The sequence below is a fragment of the Arachis duranensis genome, chromosome 4, assembly GCF_000817695.3.
Source record: "Arachis duranensis cultivar V14167 chromosome 4, aradu.V14167.gnm2.J7QH, whole genome shotgun sequence".
Taxonomy (NCBI): Eukaryota; Viridiplantae; Streptophyta; class Magnoliopsida; order Fabales; family Fabaceae; genus Arachis; species Arachis duranensis.
In genome coordinates, this window is record NC_029775.3 from 106,257,402 (window position 1) to 106,270,563 (window position 13,162).

General features: G+C 33.2%; 3 protein-coding genes across 3 annotated transcripts; 1 reads left to right on the forward strand and 2 right to left on the reverse strand.

Annotated features, from left to right (window-relative positions):
• Positions 1 to 814: 814 nt before the first annotated feature.
• On the reverse strand, positions 815 to 2,163 carry LOC110280203 (beta-galactosidase-like). The gene is made up of 5 exons (XM_052259996.1): positions 1,901 to 2,163; positions 1,546 to 1,801; positions 1,370 to 1,457; positions 1,181 to 1,282; positions 815 to 1,083 (listed from the first exon to the last, which is right to left on the reverse strand). Exons 2-5 carry the CDS (start codon positions 1,741 to 1,743, stop codon positions 1,001 to 1,003), a joined length of 471 nt encoding a protein of 156 aa, XP_052115956.1. The 5' UTR covers positions 1,744 to 1,801; positions 1,901 to 2,163; the 3' UTR covers positions 815 to 1,000.
• Positions 2,164 to 2,542: 379 nt separating this feature from the next.
• Positions 2,543 to 5,624, reverse strand: LOC107485560 (uncharacterized). Its single transcript, XM_052259995.1, has 7 exons — positions 4,577 to 5,624; positions 4,429 to 4,506; positions 4,196 to 4,291; positions 3,733 to 3,801; positions 3,464 to 3,604; positions 2,941 to 3,016; positions 2,543 to 2,808 (listed from the first exon to the last, which is right to left on the reverse strand). The coding sequence occupies exons 1-6, from the start codon at positions 4,661 to 4,663 to the stop codon at positions 2,948 to 2,950; spliced, it is 540 nt and encodes a 179-aa protein (XP_052115955.1). The 5' UTR covers positions 4,664 to 5,624; the 3' UTR covers positions 2,543 to 2,808; positions 2,941 to 2,947.
• Positions 5,625 to 10,045: 4,421 nt separating this feature from the next.
• Positions 10,046 to 11,443, forward strand: LOC107485484 (uncharacterized). Its single transcript, XM_016106019.1, has one exon. It carries the CDS (start codon positions 10,046 to 10,048, stop codon positions 11,441 to 11,443), a length of 1,398 nt encoding a protein of 465 aa, XP_015961505.1.
• The last annotated feature ends 1,719 nt before the right edge of the window (positions 11,444 to 13,162 follow it).

Below are 13,162 nucleotides of genomic sequence, written 5' to 3' on the forward strand. Positions count from 1 at the left end.
TAATTGAATAACACAAAAAAGTCTTATTAAGAGTAATTTATTTAGAGGAATGCTAAGTGGCCAGCAACTTTTGGGATTTATAGCCATCAAATAGCCATCAATGAGGCTTTTAATGGTGTGAGATTAGTGTGAGATTTCATCCAATGGCTCACTCTTCTTTGCTGGTTACATGCTGGCCAGAATTTGATAAAGTTGCTGGCACAACTAGAAAATGGATTAATACAGACAGATTTACAGACGGATTTAGTTTTTATTACAGACGGATTTTTGGTTACCGACAAAATTACCGACGGATTTTTTCCCTCTGTAAAAGCCCCGTCGGAAATTATTTACCGACGGATTTTTTTTCTGTCGAAAAATTACAGACGGATTTTTACCAGTTACCGACAGATTTTTTCTCTGTAAATTCTGCATCCATTTTTTCGAAGGCGACGAACTTTCCGACGGATTTTCCGTCTGTAATTACAGACGGATTTTCCGATAGATTTTCCATCTGTAATTACAGATGGATTTTCCGTCTATAATTTGAACTTTGGAAAATTATCTACACTCTGATTACAGACAGAAAATCCGTCTATAAATCCGTCGGTAAGGTAAAATATTTTTTTTATTTTTCTATTACAAAAATAAACCTGTTTTCATACAAAATAAATATAAATTTAATAAATACAATTTTTTATCTATTTTGTATTCGAATATTTATAATATTTCAAAAAATAAACAAATTCATCGTATTATCAAACTAAAAGAAAAGTACCATAAACAAGCAAATTAATATAATTCAAAACATTAACAAAGTGTATTAATACATCAACTATAATATTAAGTAACAACTATACATCAAAGTGTGTTAATACATCAACTATAATTCATCACAAATAAATATTTAATTAAAAGAGTATGTAGTCAAATCTTATGGAATAAAAAATCTCTTGGCATGTATATTTGCCAAGTCAAGCCAAGCTAAACAGATCATGCTGGAACTGCATAGGTTCTTCCTCTATATGAGACAGTAGCATCGGTGGTAGTGTTGGCATTGGTCAAGAAGCAACTTAATGATTTGTTTGAGGCATACACAATGGCCTGAAATAATTATTTTTGAAAAGTAATTATTCATTATTGCTCTTTAAAGGAAAAAAATAATGTAGAGTTGTAATTTTGTTTTCATGTATTTTGGTACCGTGAATTTGGAAAACGTTCCCATTTGTAAGACTCTCTTCCATTGACTTCAAAATCCTGTGGAGTTCTTTGAGGTGACCCCATTTTGGTTGAGCTTTGTTGCCTACATACAATAATTAATTAATTACTCAATGATCATTTATGAAAAAATATTAGAAATAGATATTCTTCTTGATCAATGTAATTTTACCATATTCATCAAGAGGAGCATCATAATCGTATGAAGTGGCAATGTATGGTCCACCAGCGGTTCTATCAAAGTTAGTCCCACCATGATACTGACCAAAAATAAATATACACATTTAGCATGAAATTAACTAAAACAATTTTTATATATAAAATTTTATGATTAATATAATAATTTACCATGTCATAGTTTTGGAATGTGCCTCCAGTCTGGAAATTATATAAGGTAGTGGGAGAGAGAGAGAGATAGACGTACCAGCCTATCCAATTTTCAGTCCACATCTTAGGACTGTTAGGATTATTGGGTTCGAATCTCAACACCGGGGAGATTATGAACCCACACAGGAATCCCACCGTAATTCCATTCAGCACAAACATACGGATCAATGCGAAGAACAGAATAGAGTCCAGCTTCTAGCTTTGTAGAATTTCTCCTCTAAAAGATTTCCGGTTACTAAAAGTTGTTGAAATGGAAGATTTTATTTGAACTTAAAAACGAATGCCACAGCATCCAAACAATTTCTATAAAACAAACCTCTAATAAAGATGCCCCCACTTAAATGCTCCCAGGTTCATGCAATCTTTTGCTAAACAAAGAAGCCCCAAAGCAAGCCCATATTGTGCTGGCACACATTGTGATGAAATCTCCAAAGCTTGTCGAAATTGTTCAACTCCCTTTCATGTAGAAAAACCCAAAGACAATTTCACAGATAGTTATAGAATATAAAACATTGGATGTGGTTGTACAGCTTCCAAAAATTCATGAAAGGATTTGCAAGAAAATAGAATTCATTATTATCGAAGAGTACCTTCCTAAATGAACCAAGTGTCAACAAGATATTTTCGCTTTCAACCAAAGCAAAGACCATCTTATCATCCAACTCGATGGCACGGCCATAAGACTGATGGAGAATTCAAAAGTAAGCTGGTGGTTGAGGAATTAATCATCCAGAAGATTTAAGAGGAACCTAAACAGAAAGTACCTTTATGGCTGCAGTATACCTGCCCAATCGCTGATAAGCAAGGCCCAAAGCCTGAAAAAGTTTTAGATACTAAAAAAATCTTGTATTTTGCAGCCAAAATATTTTTCACAATGATAAAGTTCAAATCCAGTGATGCTTTAGCATGTAGAAGACCACCCATTTCAGTCACAATTTCTTCTATCTTAAGCTGCGTGTTCACATACATAAATGAGAGCAGAGAGAATGATAAGACACCGGAAAAAATAATTCCTTTTGTGTGCATAAATAAAACAGGATAAAGAATTTTGGACCTTTTTCTTGCTTCAGCAGCAGCCTTGGAAACCTCTTCTGCATTTAATCGTGCCAATGTCCAAGGACTAATTTTGACTGCTCCAGGATTCTTTCTCTTAGATGGTTCTTCTCTAATACTCTTCTTTCCAAGTGAGCTTACGGAACCGATTTCTGGTGGAATTACATCAAACTGCAGCCAATGAAAGCAACATATGGTGCCATGTAAGAAAATGGAACACACAAAAGCACCAGGGATGTAATGTCTGACAAAGAAAGCACATTAATACCAAAAGCAAGTTGAATTTTTTTAAAAAAATGTTACCTGATCTTCATCTAAATGAATGGAATCTGCTGCAGTAGAAGAAAACTTTACAACAAGCACTGTACAAACTCTGGCTCTAACAATTCCAATAAAAATAATATACACTGAAAATGACAGTGAAATGAAAATATAAGTATCATGACAATTTAGAATATTTTCTCAAGATCAGTGATCATCAACAGTGCTGTGGAACTCAATTTGGTGCTGAATATAAGTAGCTTCAGCACTGAGAACAATTTAATAATTCTTATTTCAAACATATCAAAGTAAATAGAAAAGGCTTGATAGTATTCGGCACAAACCCTTTTACTATTAAATAATTGAATGATAAAACCTACTAAAGTGTGACCTTATTCATATCAATTGCAAATGTTTTCCCCCAATTCAAATTCAGAATAAATGAACATTTGGTTCATAGTTTTGACTCATAATTATTTAGCACTGAACTTTATGCACTGATATTTTTTTCAGTTTAATCACACACGCCGTCAGCATCTCTATAGGTCAAAGAAGAGCCACACACCTTATTCTTCACTGAATAAGACCTATGACCATGGCTCCAGTGTGTTCCACGCACATTTCTTACCCATACATCAAAACCTTGATCTGCAAGGATGAAGCTCAATGATTGTTCAGGAGTATTTAGAAACCATGCATCACCTGCCTGATCACGTCAAATAGCATCAACATATCAAAATGGAGATTCAATCAGATTGTTTAAAACTTCAAAAGGGAACTTCACTAAAGCCTGAACAAGTAAACTTGTAACATTAATCTATATATATATAGTACCAGTTGGTGGGAGAATATTGGAAGAAGATGATAAAAGGGCAAAGCATGCCTGAAGCAATCAAAGAGATACTTGTTGTTGAGGATCCACAAATATCATCATCAGATTCATCAAAAACCAAGGATAATTTCATTAGGGACTTTGATATAAAGCCTAATGTCATATTATATCACTCCCACAAGTAGAAGCAAAAGCACAATTTGGTTATTGCACTACATGAATTAGAAAGGAAGTAAAGAGACAAGCATAAAGGTTCATGAATCCTTCTATTTTCAATCAAGCAAATTCTAAAATCAAAGAAAGAAACAGTATCCTTCTTACAGAAGTAAAATAGTATCATGTTTCAATTTGATATTCAGAGCTTAATCAGAACAAAAAAGAGAAAGGAAAAGGAAAGCAAAGATAACAAGGAAAGGGGATGCAATAAGAAAAGTGAATGGAATTGACTATGGACTAGCGAATTACCTGCATGCACGAACAATAAGTGAGGAGAACATCCCAACTGATCCATCGCCAATGCCTAGCCTTTTCTGTTCTAGTGCAGCCACTTCGACTTTGTTCCTGAATATTTGATAGAATAATAATAAACACCCTGTATTGATCCTAGTAACCGCACAAAATTATTTTGTTAAAACTTAATTCATCCATCCTAAATTCCTAATTATACTTTCTTCGTAAGAGTGAGTTTTTTTTTAGACCTGACAAGAAAGAAAGCAAGTATTAAGTATACTATGCACATTCTCTTCATGTCTCAGCTTTCTCTTCAATTTATCAACCTGTCAAGTTTGAAAACATTAATTTACTCTATGTACTGAAAATTTATTTCACTAATAAATTATCACATACATCTTGTATCAAAGCCATTTTCCTTTCTTGATTTGATCGACGCCCATTTTTCTGTGCAGCCATTGCTTTGCTCCTTCTACTTTCCATCTTGTCCTACTTTGCACATTCAGAGATAGAATCTTTGAAAAGCAGCAAAAAGAAAGAACTAGCTTGAGTCTCTGATATGTTTCTTATGACAAGTAAAAGAACCAAGCTTCCACTTTCCAGATTCGGATAATATTCAAAAGAGGAAGAGAAATTCTATCTACATACTACAGTTAAAGTAGTTTAAGCATTGAAATCAAAACTCTTTTAGTGTATAGTGTATAACTGATTCTATCTTACAAATTGCCTAAACAATAGAACAATGGGAGCATCAGGACCAACAAGCATGGCAATAGTTTGAACCATTAAACAATTGAGCCACAAAAGCAGAGTATGATAAACCTAGCTAAAACTGGCGTAGAAAAATTGAGCCCTAAGATTTATCGGCGTAATTTAAACAATGCATACCTAAATCAGCGTAATTTAAACAGCTACTGGTAGATGCTCTGGTTCTCTTTGGAGCAGGAACGATTGGGATCGGGTCGAATTCCATCGATTTGCTTGCGACAGAGCGCGATAGAGCAGCGACGGTGATAGAGTAGCGACGGAAATAGAGCGTGACGACCTTGAGTCTGAAACGCCCGCGAGAGAAGCGATATACCGGAGAGATAGAGAGAGGTCGACGGCGAGACCAGCCATGAGAGAGGTGAGACTCAGTGAGCTTGAGGGTGAGAATGGTGAGAGAAGAGCGAAGAAACTCAAAGGAGGGTTAGGGGTTCTTCGTGCGGTTAGGGGTTCTTCGACGGAGGCATTGCAAGCGCCGGCGACCGGCGACGTTCTTCGTGGTGGTTAGGGGTTTTTCGTGAGGCACAATGAAGAGACAGTTAGGGTACAGTGAGGCACAATGAAGACAGGTTAGGGTTAGCTAGGTTAATCGTCTTCCTGAGGCACGATGAAGACGGTGTTCATCTTCATGGAATGCTTTGTAAATTGAGTCGAGAGAGAGAGAGGGGGGTAGATTAGGTTAGAGTTATTTGTGAAAGGTGCTTGAGAGAGAGGGGGTAGATTAGGTATAAGTTTTTTTCTGGCGGAAAATTTTTAATTACAGACGGATTTTCTGTCTGTAATAATTTAATAAAACGCGCGTTTTGTCAGCTTAATTACAGACGGAAAATCCGTCTGTAACCATTCTGCGAAAAAAATTAATTTTTTCGACGGAATTATAGACGGATTCTCTTTTCCGTCTGTAATTTATACTTATCTATTTTTTTGTTTTCCGACAAAAAAATTCCTCTGAAATTCCGTCTGTATTTCAGTGGGATAAAATTCGTCGGAAATATCCGTCTGTAATAACTAGTTTTCTGGTAGTGTGGCCCCCTAGACTTTTTCATTTATTTATATATGATTAAAAAATAATTGAATAATTATATACGGTAAAAAATTAATATTATTAAAAAATAAAATTAAAAATCATGGTTTTTTATTTTTTCTAAAATTTATCTACAAGTAATTCTATAAATATTTTATGATGAATAAAAATATTAAACTCGTACTAAAATTTATTCTAATAAAATTTATTTTTATTCTACTAAACGTTAAATAAACTATTGAAAAGAATTTTGTTTCCTCCATTAGAGAAGAATGATAAACTTCCATACTTCTATTATGTTATGGCAATAATTTAGTCTGTTATTTTTTAATGTACAAAATAAGAATACTTATTGGTCTCTGAAATTATGTTCGTATTTCAATCTAATTTCAAAAATTTCAATTTACTCAATTTAGTCTCCCAACTTAATAGTTATGACTCACATTGGTTCTTGATCTTATTTTTGTCACTGTCTCACAAAATCGTTAACGACATGTTGAGATGGACTAACGACTGTTACATTATACGTTCTAGCGACTATTTGTTCCAACTGTTTTAAAGTAAAATTTTTTTTTTAATATTTGATTAAATGTTCTTGTATTTAGTACTTTTTTTTTGGCACTTCCTCTTAGTTAAACATATAATCATTATAATTTTTTAGTTATTATTGCTATGAGTGTTTACAGATGGGATATAGCTGAAATTTCGATCCAATTCGCACTAAACTCATTAGATCAAATTCGATATTCGCACTTTTTATGTTTAGATCAGATATCAAATATATCCATAAAATAAAAAATATTAAAAAATTTTATTTTTATAAAAAAAGTCAATAAATTTGTTTGTTTACTTTTGTAAACATATTTACTTCTATATGATTAGAGTGTGGATCCGATTCGATCCAATCCGATCATCTTACAGATCAGATCATATCCTCAAATTACAGATCAGATATGGATAAATACTGTGGATTTATATGGATATGATCAAATATATGAACACCCCTAACTACTACTATAGGTTCATTGTTGCAAAAGAATGCTTCTTTTATTAAAAACCATTATTAGATCTTAATTATCATTAAAACAACTTAATTGTCAACAAAGAGATAATACTTATTGGTCTCTGAAATTATATTCGTATTTGAATCCATAGTTGTAAAAACCGAACTGAATCGGCTGGTTCGACCGGAAAACTAGGTTTGGTTTACTCCTTGGACCGTTTAAAGAATAAAACCGGTGTGAATCGGTAAGAACCGATGCAAACCGGTCTAACCAAACTGGTCTGCTTGAAAAAAATTTTTAAAATGTCTCCACAAGGTCTCGAACCAAGAACCTTGGAGCAAAAACAACCTTCACTTACCACTTAGTCATTACACTTCTAATTGTTATATTTGACAAATACTAATTATATAGTATACATAAATATCTAATTTAATTTTAATTTTTATTTTTTCTATTTTTAAAATTAATTATATTTTAATTATATACCATTATTAATATAAATATAAATTTCACTAAACATTTATTAATTTACTTGATCTATTTTATTGCTAGTATTGTAATTAAGGTTATTTGTTTTGATGTTAGTGTTAAAATCTACTGATATTATAGTTAGATGATAGGCTTTGTGAATTAATTATTTTTTATTGTGTCAAAATAAGATACAATTGTAGTATTAAAATTTTATGATTTTTTTATATTAGTTATTTTTAGAAGTTGAGACTTGATTCTTCATAAAATATTAGTGAAGATATGTATTTCAAATTTTAATTTTAAGTTTTTAACTATTTTATATTTTATATTTACGTGAGACCGATTTTATCGGTTCAACCAGTGATTTATCGGTTGAACCAATGAACCAGTGAACCAGTAGCTTGACCGGTTCGATCACTGGTTCGGTTCTAACAACTATGTTTCAATCTAATTTCAAAAATTTCGATTTACTCAATTTAGTCTCCCAACTTAATAGTTATGACTCACATTGGTTCCTAATCTTATTTTTGTCACTGTCTCACAATCGTTAACGACATGCTGAGATGGACTAATGACTGTTACATTATACATTCTAGCGACTATTTGATGGGACAATTGAAATTTTTTTTACCTTATTTTTTTTCAGCTAAACACTTAAAATCCCAATATGAGTCACGAATACCTAAGTTAAAAAATCAAACTAAGTAAATTGAAACTTTAAAAATCAGATTAAAGCTCGAATATAACTTCAAAACAGAACTTTAACTTCTGTAGTGATTAATTTAAATGAGAATCAAATAAATCAAAATTCAACATAATTTTTATCAATGTTTTCAAATTCAAAATTTTTATACCAAAATTAACTAGGATTTTTCTTTAAATTAAAAATTTAATAAAATTTTACTAAAATGAAAGAAACTACTTTTTTAGAATTTTTTAAGAACTAATTAATATTATATATATTTTGTTACACTACATTTAGTTATAAAAAATTTATTTATTTCTAATGCTTATATTAAAAATAAAAAGAAAATTTAAATTAGTGAATCTTAATCTATAATATAATAATAATATAGTAATTATTTTATATATTGTACGAATATAAATTAATTATTTTTTTATTTATAAAAATTTTAAGAGGCTTATATATATATATTGATGAATGTGATATATTTTTTTATGAAAATAATCTTTTAAAAAAATCTAATAGTTAATTTATTACCTTTTTTGTTTTAGTCCAAATTAAATGTTTTTTATTGTTTTTGGAAAGAAAATCTTTTGAGGAATTTAATAATATGTGATGAGGAACACCGAATAAATTATACAGAAACCAATTAAAACACAATATGAAAACATCTTTAAAAAAAAGACATTTTAAGCGTCGTTATCAAAGTGGCCTCCAAAACACAATACTATATTTTGTATGTTTGGTTTAAGAGATAAGAATAAAATACACATCTTTATACATAACTTTTAATTAAATTTTTGTATCAATCTTCACTTCGAATATATAGAAATACAGAATTTGAAAATTATTTTAATGATTTTTTTCCTTCTTTATCCCTAATATAGTTTGCAAATACCAGATCTTATTCTTTCTTTATCAAAGCCTTAGTTTCATCTTCTCCTTCATTCTGCAACTGTCCAACCAACAAAAAAAAAGAGAAGCTCATCCAATTTAGTGTCATTTCTTCTTTCTCTTCTCCTTTTTCTTTTTCTTATTGTAGGGTTAGCTATCAATTGAAACAAAATTTCAGTAATTCAAACCCTATTCAAGAATCAACAAACTCTAAACACAAAAAGTTACCCTTTTAAAATCAACAAAAATTTTAAAGAAATGTAAAAAATTAATATTTACTTTATTGTCATGACAACTTCCTACTATTGGTTGTCGTCTGTGTCACATTGGCTTCGTCGTCCCAGAAATTTGCCTCCTTTTCATGCTTATTGGTGTCGTAACTGGAGAAGCAAGAGTAAAGAAGATGAAAGGGTGAAGAAGATGAAAGAAGAGTATGAAGGTGGAGTAAAGAAAATAAAGTGTTAAAAAGATAAAAGAAAGAGTAAGAATGTAAAGTGAAGAAGATACATCTTGAACTAGATGGGGTTTGATTGAAAAAATCAAGAGGACACAAAGAAGAGTTTTTTTTAGGCTAAAGTATACTTTTTGTTTTTAGAATTTGGAAAAAGTTTTAAAAAGGGCAAAAAACAGAAATAAGTCAAGAGAAGTCATAATTTACGTGAATCAGCCAACTTGAAAATTGCTTCATCAATCAACCAAAGCACATCTCTATGCAATTCGAACCTACTAAACTCGAATTGTACCAGAATGAAATGCACAGTAATTCGAACCACCTTGGTTCGAACTACAAGTATACATAATTCGAACTAGATGAGTCCGAATTACATAGGTGCAAGCTTCCCAAAGTAATTCGAACCAAGCTGGTTCAAATTACCTCCATGCACGTCACTCAACGTAATTTGAAGTGAGTTAATTTGAATTACACAAATCGTATTTCGAACTATGCTGGTTCGAATTAGTGAGGACCAGACCTGTATATATATATGGTGTAAACGTGAGTTGCTCTTATTAGAGGGGGTAAGATGGCTAGTGAGGAGGGTTTTGTAGTGTTGGTTCACCACAGAGGATCGATTAAGAGGAAAACTCGTTCCGGTGTGAAGTTCACTGATAAGGATCCTCTTTGTATTATCGTGAGGCCTACGACGAGCTATGATGACCTTGTTAGCTCTGTACTGCTGAAACTTGGTCTAGAAGGTGTGAAACGGGTTAAGAAGTTTTTCTATCGCATTCCAATCACAGTGCTCCAGGAAACCATGAAGTATGATTATTTCACGATCGGGAATGATGAGGACTTGCAGGTCATGTTTCATTATCGCCGGCAGTTTCCAAAAGTGAGGATACCAGAATTGTTGGCAAAGTTGGTTAATGTGGTATCCAGCTCGGGGGGTTCGAACCGGAATACCACCACTTTAGCCACAGCAGCCAGTTTTAGCTCCAGACCTGCCGTTGCTTCTTCCTCCGTCCCTGCGTACGAGCCACTCATCCAGCCTGTCGCCTCCCCTCTGTTCGCTGTTGATCTCAAAGGCAGTGTAGGCAACGAGGTCGGAACAGGGGAATTTCTGCCGACCTCTTTACAGTGTGCTGCACTGCCTGGAGTTGGAGATGGATTGTTGGATGATCCAGATGACGATGACGTCGAGCTGGATATGATTGCTTATGACAGTGGCGATGATATTGGAGCAAGTGAGCCTGCTGGGGCGGGAGGTGGTTCTGGCTCTGGCACACGGCAGTACCCACCACATTTTTCCTCTTTGGACTTGGATGCCATGAGGCAGGAGGGGGTTCCTGGGCAGCCTGCTGGATTTGGCGCTAGAGATGCGGAAGGGACTACGGGTCTGACAGAGTTCCAGGTTGGTCAGCAATTTCAGGATAAAGATGAGGCCCTGTTAAGTGTGAAGACTTACAGCATCCGCCGAGGGGTACAGTACAAGGTAGTGGAGTCTGACTATCGCCGGTATGTGGGCAAGTGTTCTGAGTTCGGGAATGGGTGCACATGGTTGATTTGGCTGAGTCTCCGACAGCGGAAGGGCCTTTGGGAGGTCAAACGGTACAATGGACCGCATACGTGTCTCGCCACCTCCATCTCCAGCGACCACAGGAGTTTGGATTATCATGTGATATCGGCATTCATTATGCCAATGGTTAGGGCTGATGCATCCGTCAGCATCAAAGTGCTCCTAAATGCCACGGCCGCACACTTTGGGTTTAGGCTGACGTACAGGAGGATCTGGTTGGCGAAGCAGAAGGCTGTTGTCCTCATCTATGGTGGCTGGGATGAGTCGTACAACGAGCTCCCTAGGTGGGTGTTAGGAGTCCAGTTGACGATACCTGGTACTGTTGCAGTCCTTAGGACGAGCCCTGTTCGAGTTGGTGGACAGCTGGACGAGTCTCAAGCTTATTTACATGCACCGCATTATTAGAACCACTTAGAAAACCAGTGACAAAAATAATAACCAACACCAGAAACCACTAATGAAAACCACTAACAGAATCTACATGCAAAACCAATATAACAAACCAGTTGCAAAATCACATGTTTAAACCGCTAACATAAACCACATAGAAATCCACTTATGAAAAACACATGCAAAACCACTATCATAAACCGCTTACAAAAGCACATGGTCAACCACTTCCAATACCACCAAAATAAACCACCGAAATAAATCATCAACAAAACCGCATACAAAAGTGCTAACAAAATCACTACTAAAAACTCCTAACCTAAACCGCCAACAAAACCACATCCTTAAACCGCTAACATAAATCGCATACAAATCCACTTACGAAAACCACATGCAAAACCACTATCATAAACCGCACACAAAATCACATAATAAACCACTTCCAATACCACCAAAATAAATCGCCAACATAAACCATCAACAAAACCGCATACAAAATCACTAACGAAAACCACTAACAAAAACCACTAACATAAACCACCAACTAAACAACCAACTAAACTGCATGCAAAACCTCTCAAATAAACCACTAGGATAAACCGCCACTAAAACCACATGCAAAACCACTAACTCAGAAAAACCGCTAGCACAAAGTTTTCTATCTACTAACCTCGTCGTTGATGACCCCGGCTATATGAGCAACTCCGTCCAACCGATATAGCCTTTCCGGATCGTCCCCCATCGGCTGAGTATTCTGTTCGAGTCTTTGTCGGATCGAATCTGGGTCGTTTTCTCTGAGATTTGGTGGGGTATGAGAATGGAAAAGTGATTCGAATGAGGCTGATTCGAACTCCTTATATAGCCGAGACCTATGTAATTCAAACCAGCCCAGTTCGAATTACTATTTACGGCTAATTTTTCAAAAAATTTAAGACTAATTTAACAACAATTTCATAAAAAACAATCCTCAACACAAGTAAATCAAGTATAATTTTCATATATTATTGTTAGATCGGTCTTAAATTTTTTGAAAATTTAGCCGTCGAAATATATTTGATGTAAATCGAAAACTTTTGAGGCAAAATTGAAACAAAATAAAATTTAGAGGTATTTTTAAAATTTTTACCAAATTTTAGGGACAAAAAATATATTTTACCTTTTTTTATTATAAGATGGGATTTAATAGAAAAAATGTTTCAGTTTTTAATATAAAATAAAAAAGGGTATATAATATTTTTGTAATGTATTTAAATAAGAGAGTCACTCACATAAAGACACCTAAAACATATTTTTTTAAAAATATTTTTAGCAACTAAAATTTAACGGATATAATCGAATAAATCATATTATTTTTGTTAAAATTAGACCGGACAAATCGATTTAACTAAAAAATTGGTAAATCAAATTTTTAATCAATCTAAATTAATATTTTTTATAAAAAATAAACTACAATACAATATATATTAATTTTAAAAACTCTAAATTCTAACCATTCTTTTCTTTTTATGCCATCTGATTTAAAATTTTTAAAATTAATATATATAATAGAGATATTTTAGTTATTTTTATAATAAAAATATAATAAATTTAAATATAAAAAAACGTAAAACAAGTTATTGACTTAAATCTAGATGTTGAAAAAGTAAATTTTTGACAGATTAACAAAAAACTAGAAAATTAATAATAATAATAATAATAATAATAATATAGCAAACAAGCAGTGATTTATAGATG

What these genes read in the sequence shown, in the direction of transcription:
- LOC110280203 (XM_052259996.1), bottom strand. Translation starts at nt 1,743, where the DNA reads ATGTTTGTGCTGAATGGAATTACGGTGGGATTCCTGTGTGGGTTCATA. An exon ending in CATTCCAAAACTATGACATG is followed by an intron (nt 1,458 to 1,545) that starts GTAAATTATTAT and finishes ATTTTTGGTCAG; the next exon opens with TATCATGGTGGGACTAACTT. An exon ending in GAACGTTTTCCAAATTCACG is followed by an intron (nt 1,084 to 1,180) that starts GTACCAAAATAC and finishes TAATTATTTCAG; the next exon opens with GCCATTGTGTATGCCTCAAA.
- LOC107485560 (XM_052259995.1), bottom strand. Translation starts at nt 4,663, where the DNA reads ATGGAAAGTAGAAGGAGCAAAGCAATGGCTGCACAGAAAAATGGGCGT. An exon ending in CTTGCTTTCTTTCTTGTCAG is followed by an intron (nt 4,292 to 4,428) that starts GTCTAAAAAAAA and finishes TCAAATATTCAG; the next exon opens with GAACAAAGTCGAAGTGGCTG. An exon ending in CTTATTGTTCGTGCATGCAG is followed by an intron (nt 3,802 to 4,195) that starts GTAATTCGCTAG and finishes CTCAACAACAAG; the next exon opens with TATCTCTTTGATTGCTTCAG.
- LOC107485484 (XM_016106019.1), top strand. Translation starts at nt 10,046, where the DNA reads ATGGCTAGTGAGGAGGGTTTTGTAGTGTTGGTTCACCACAGAGGATCG.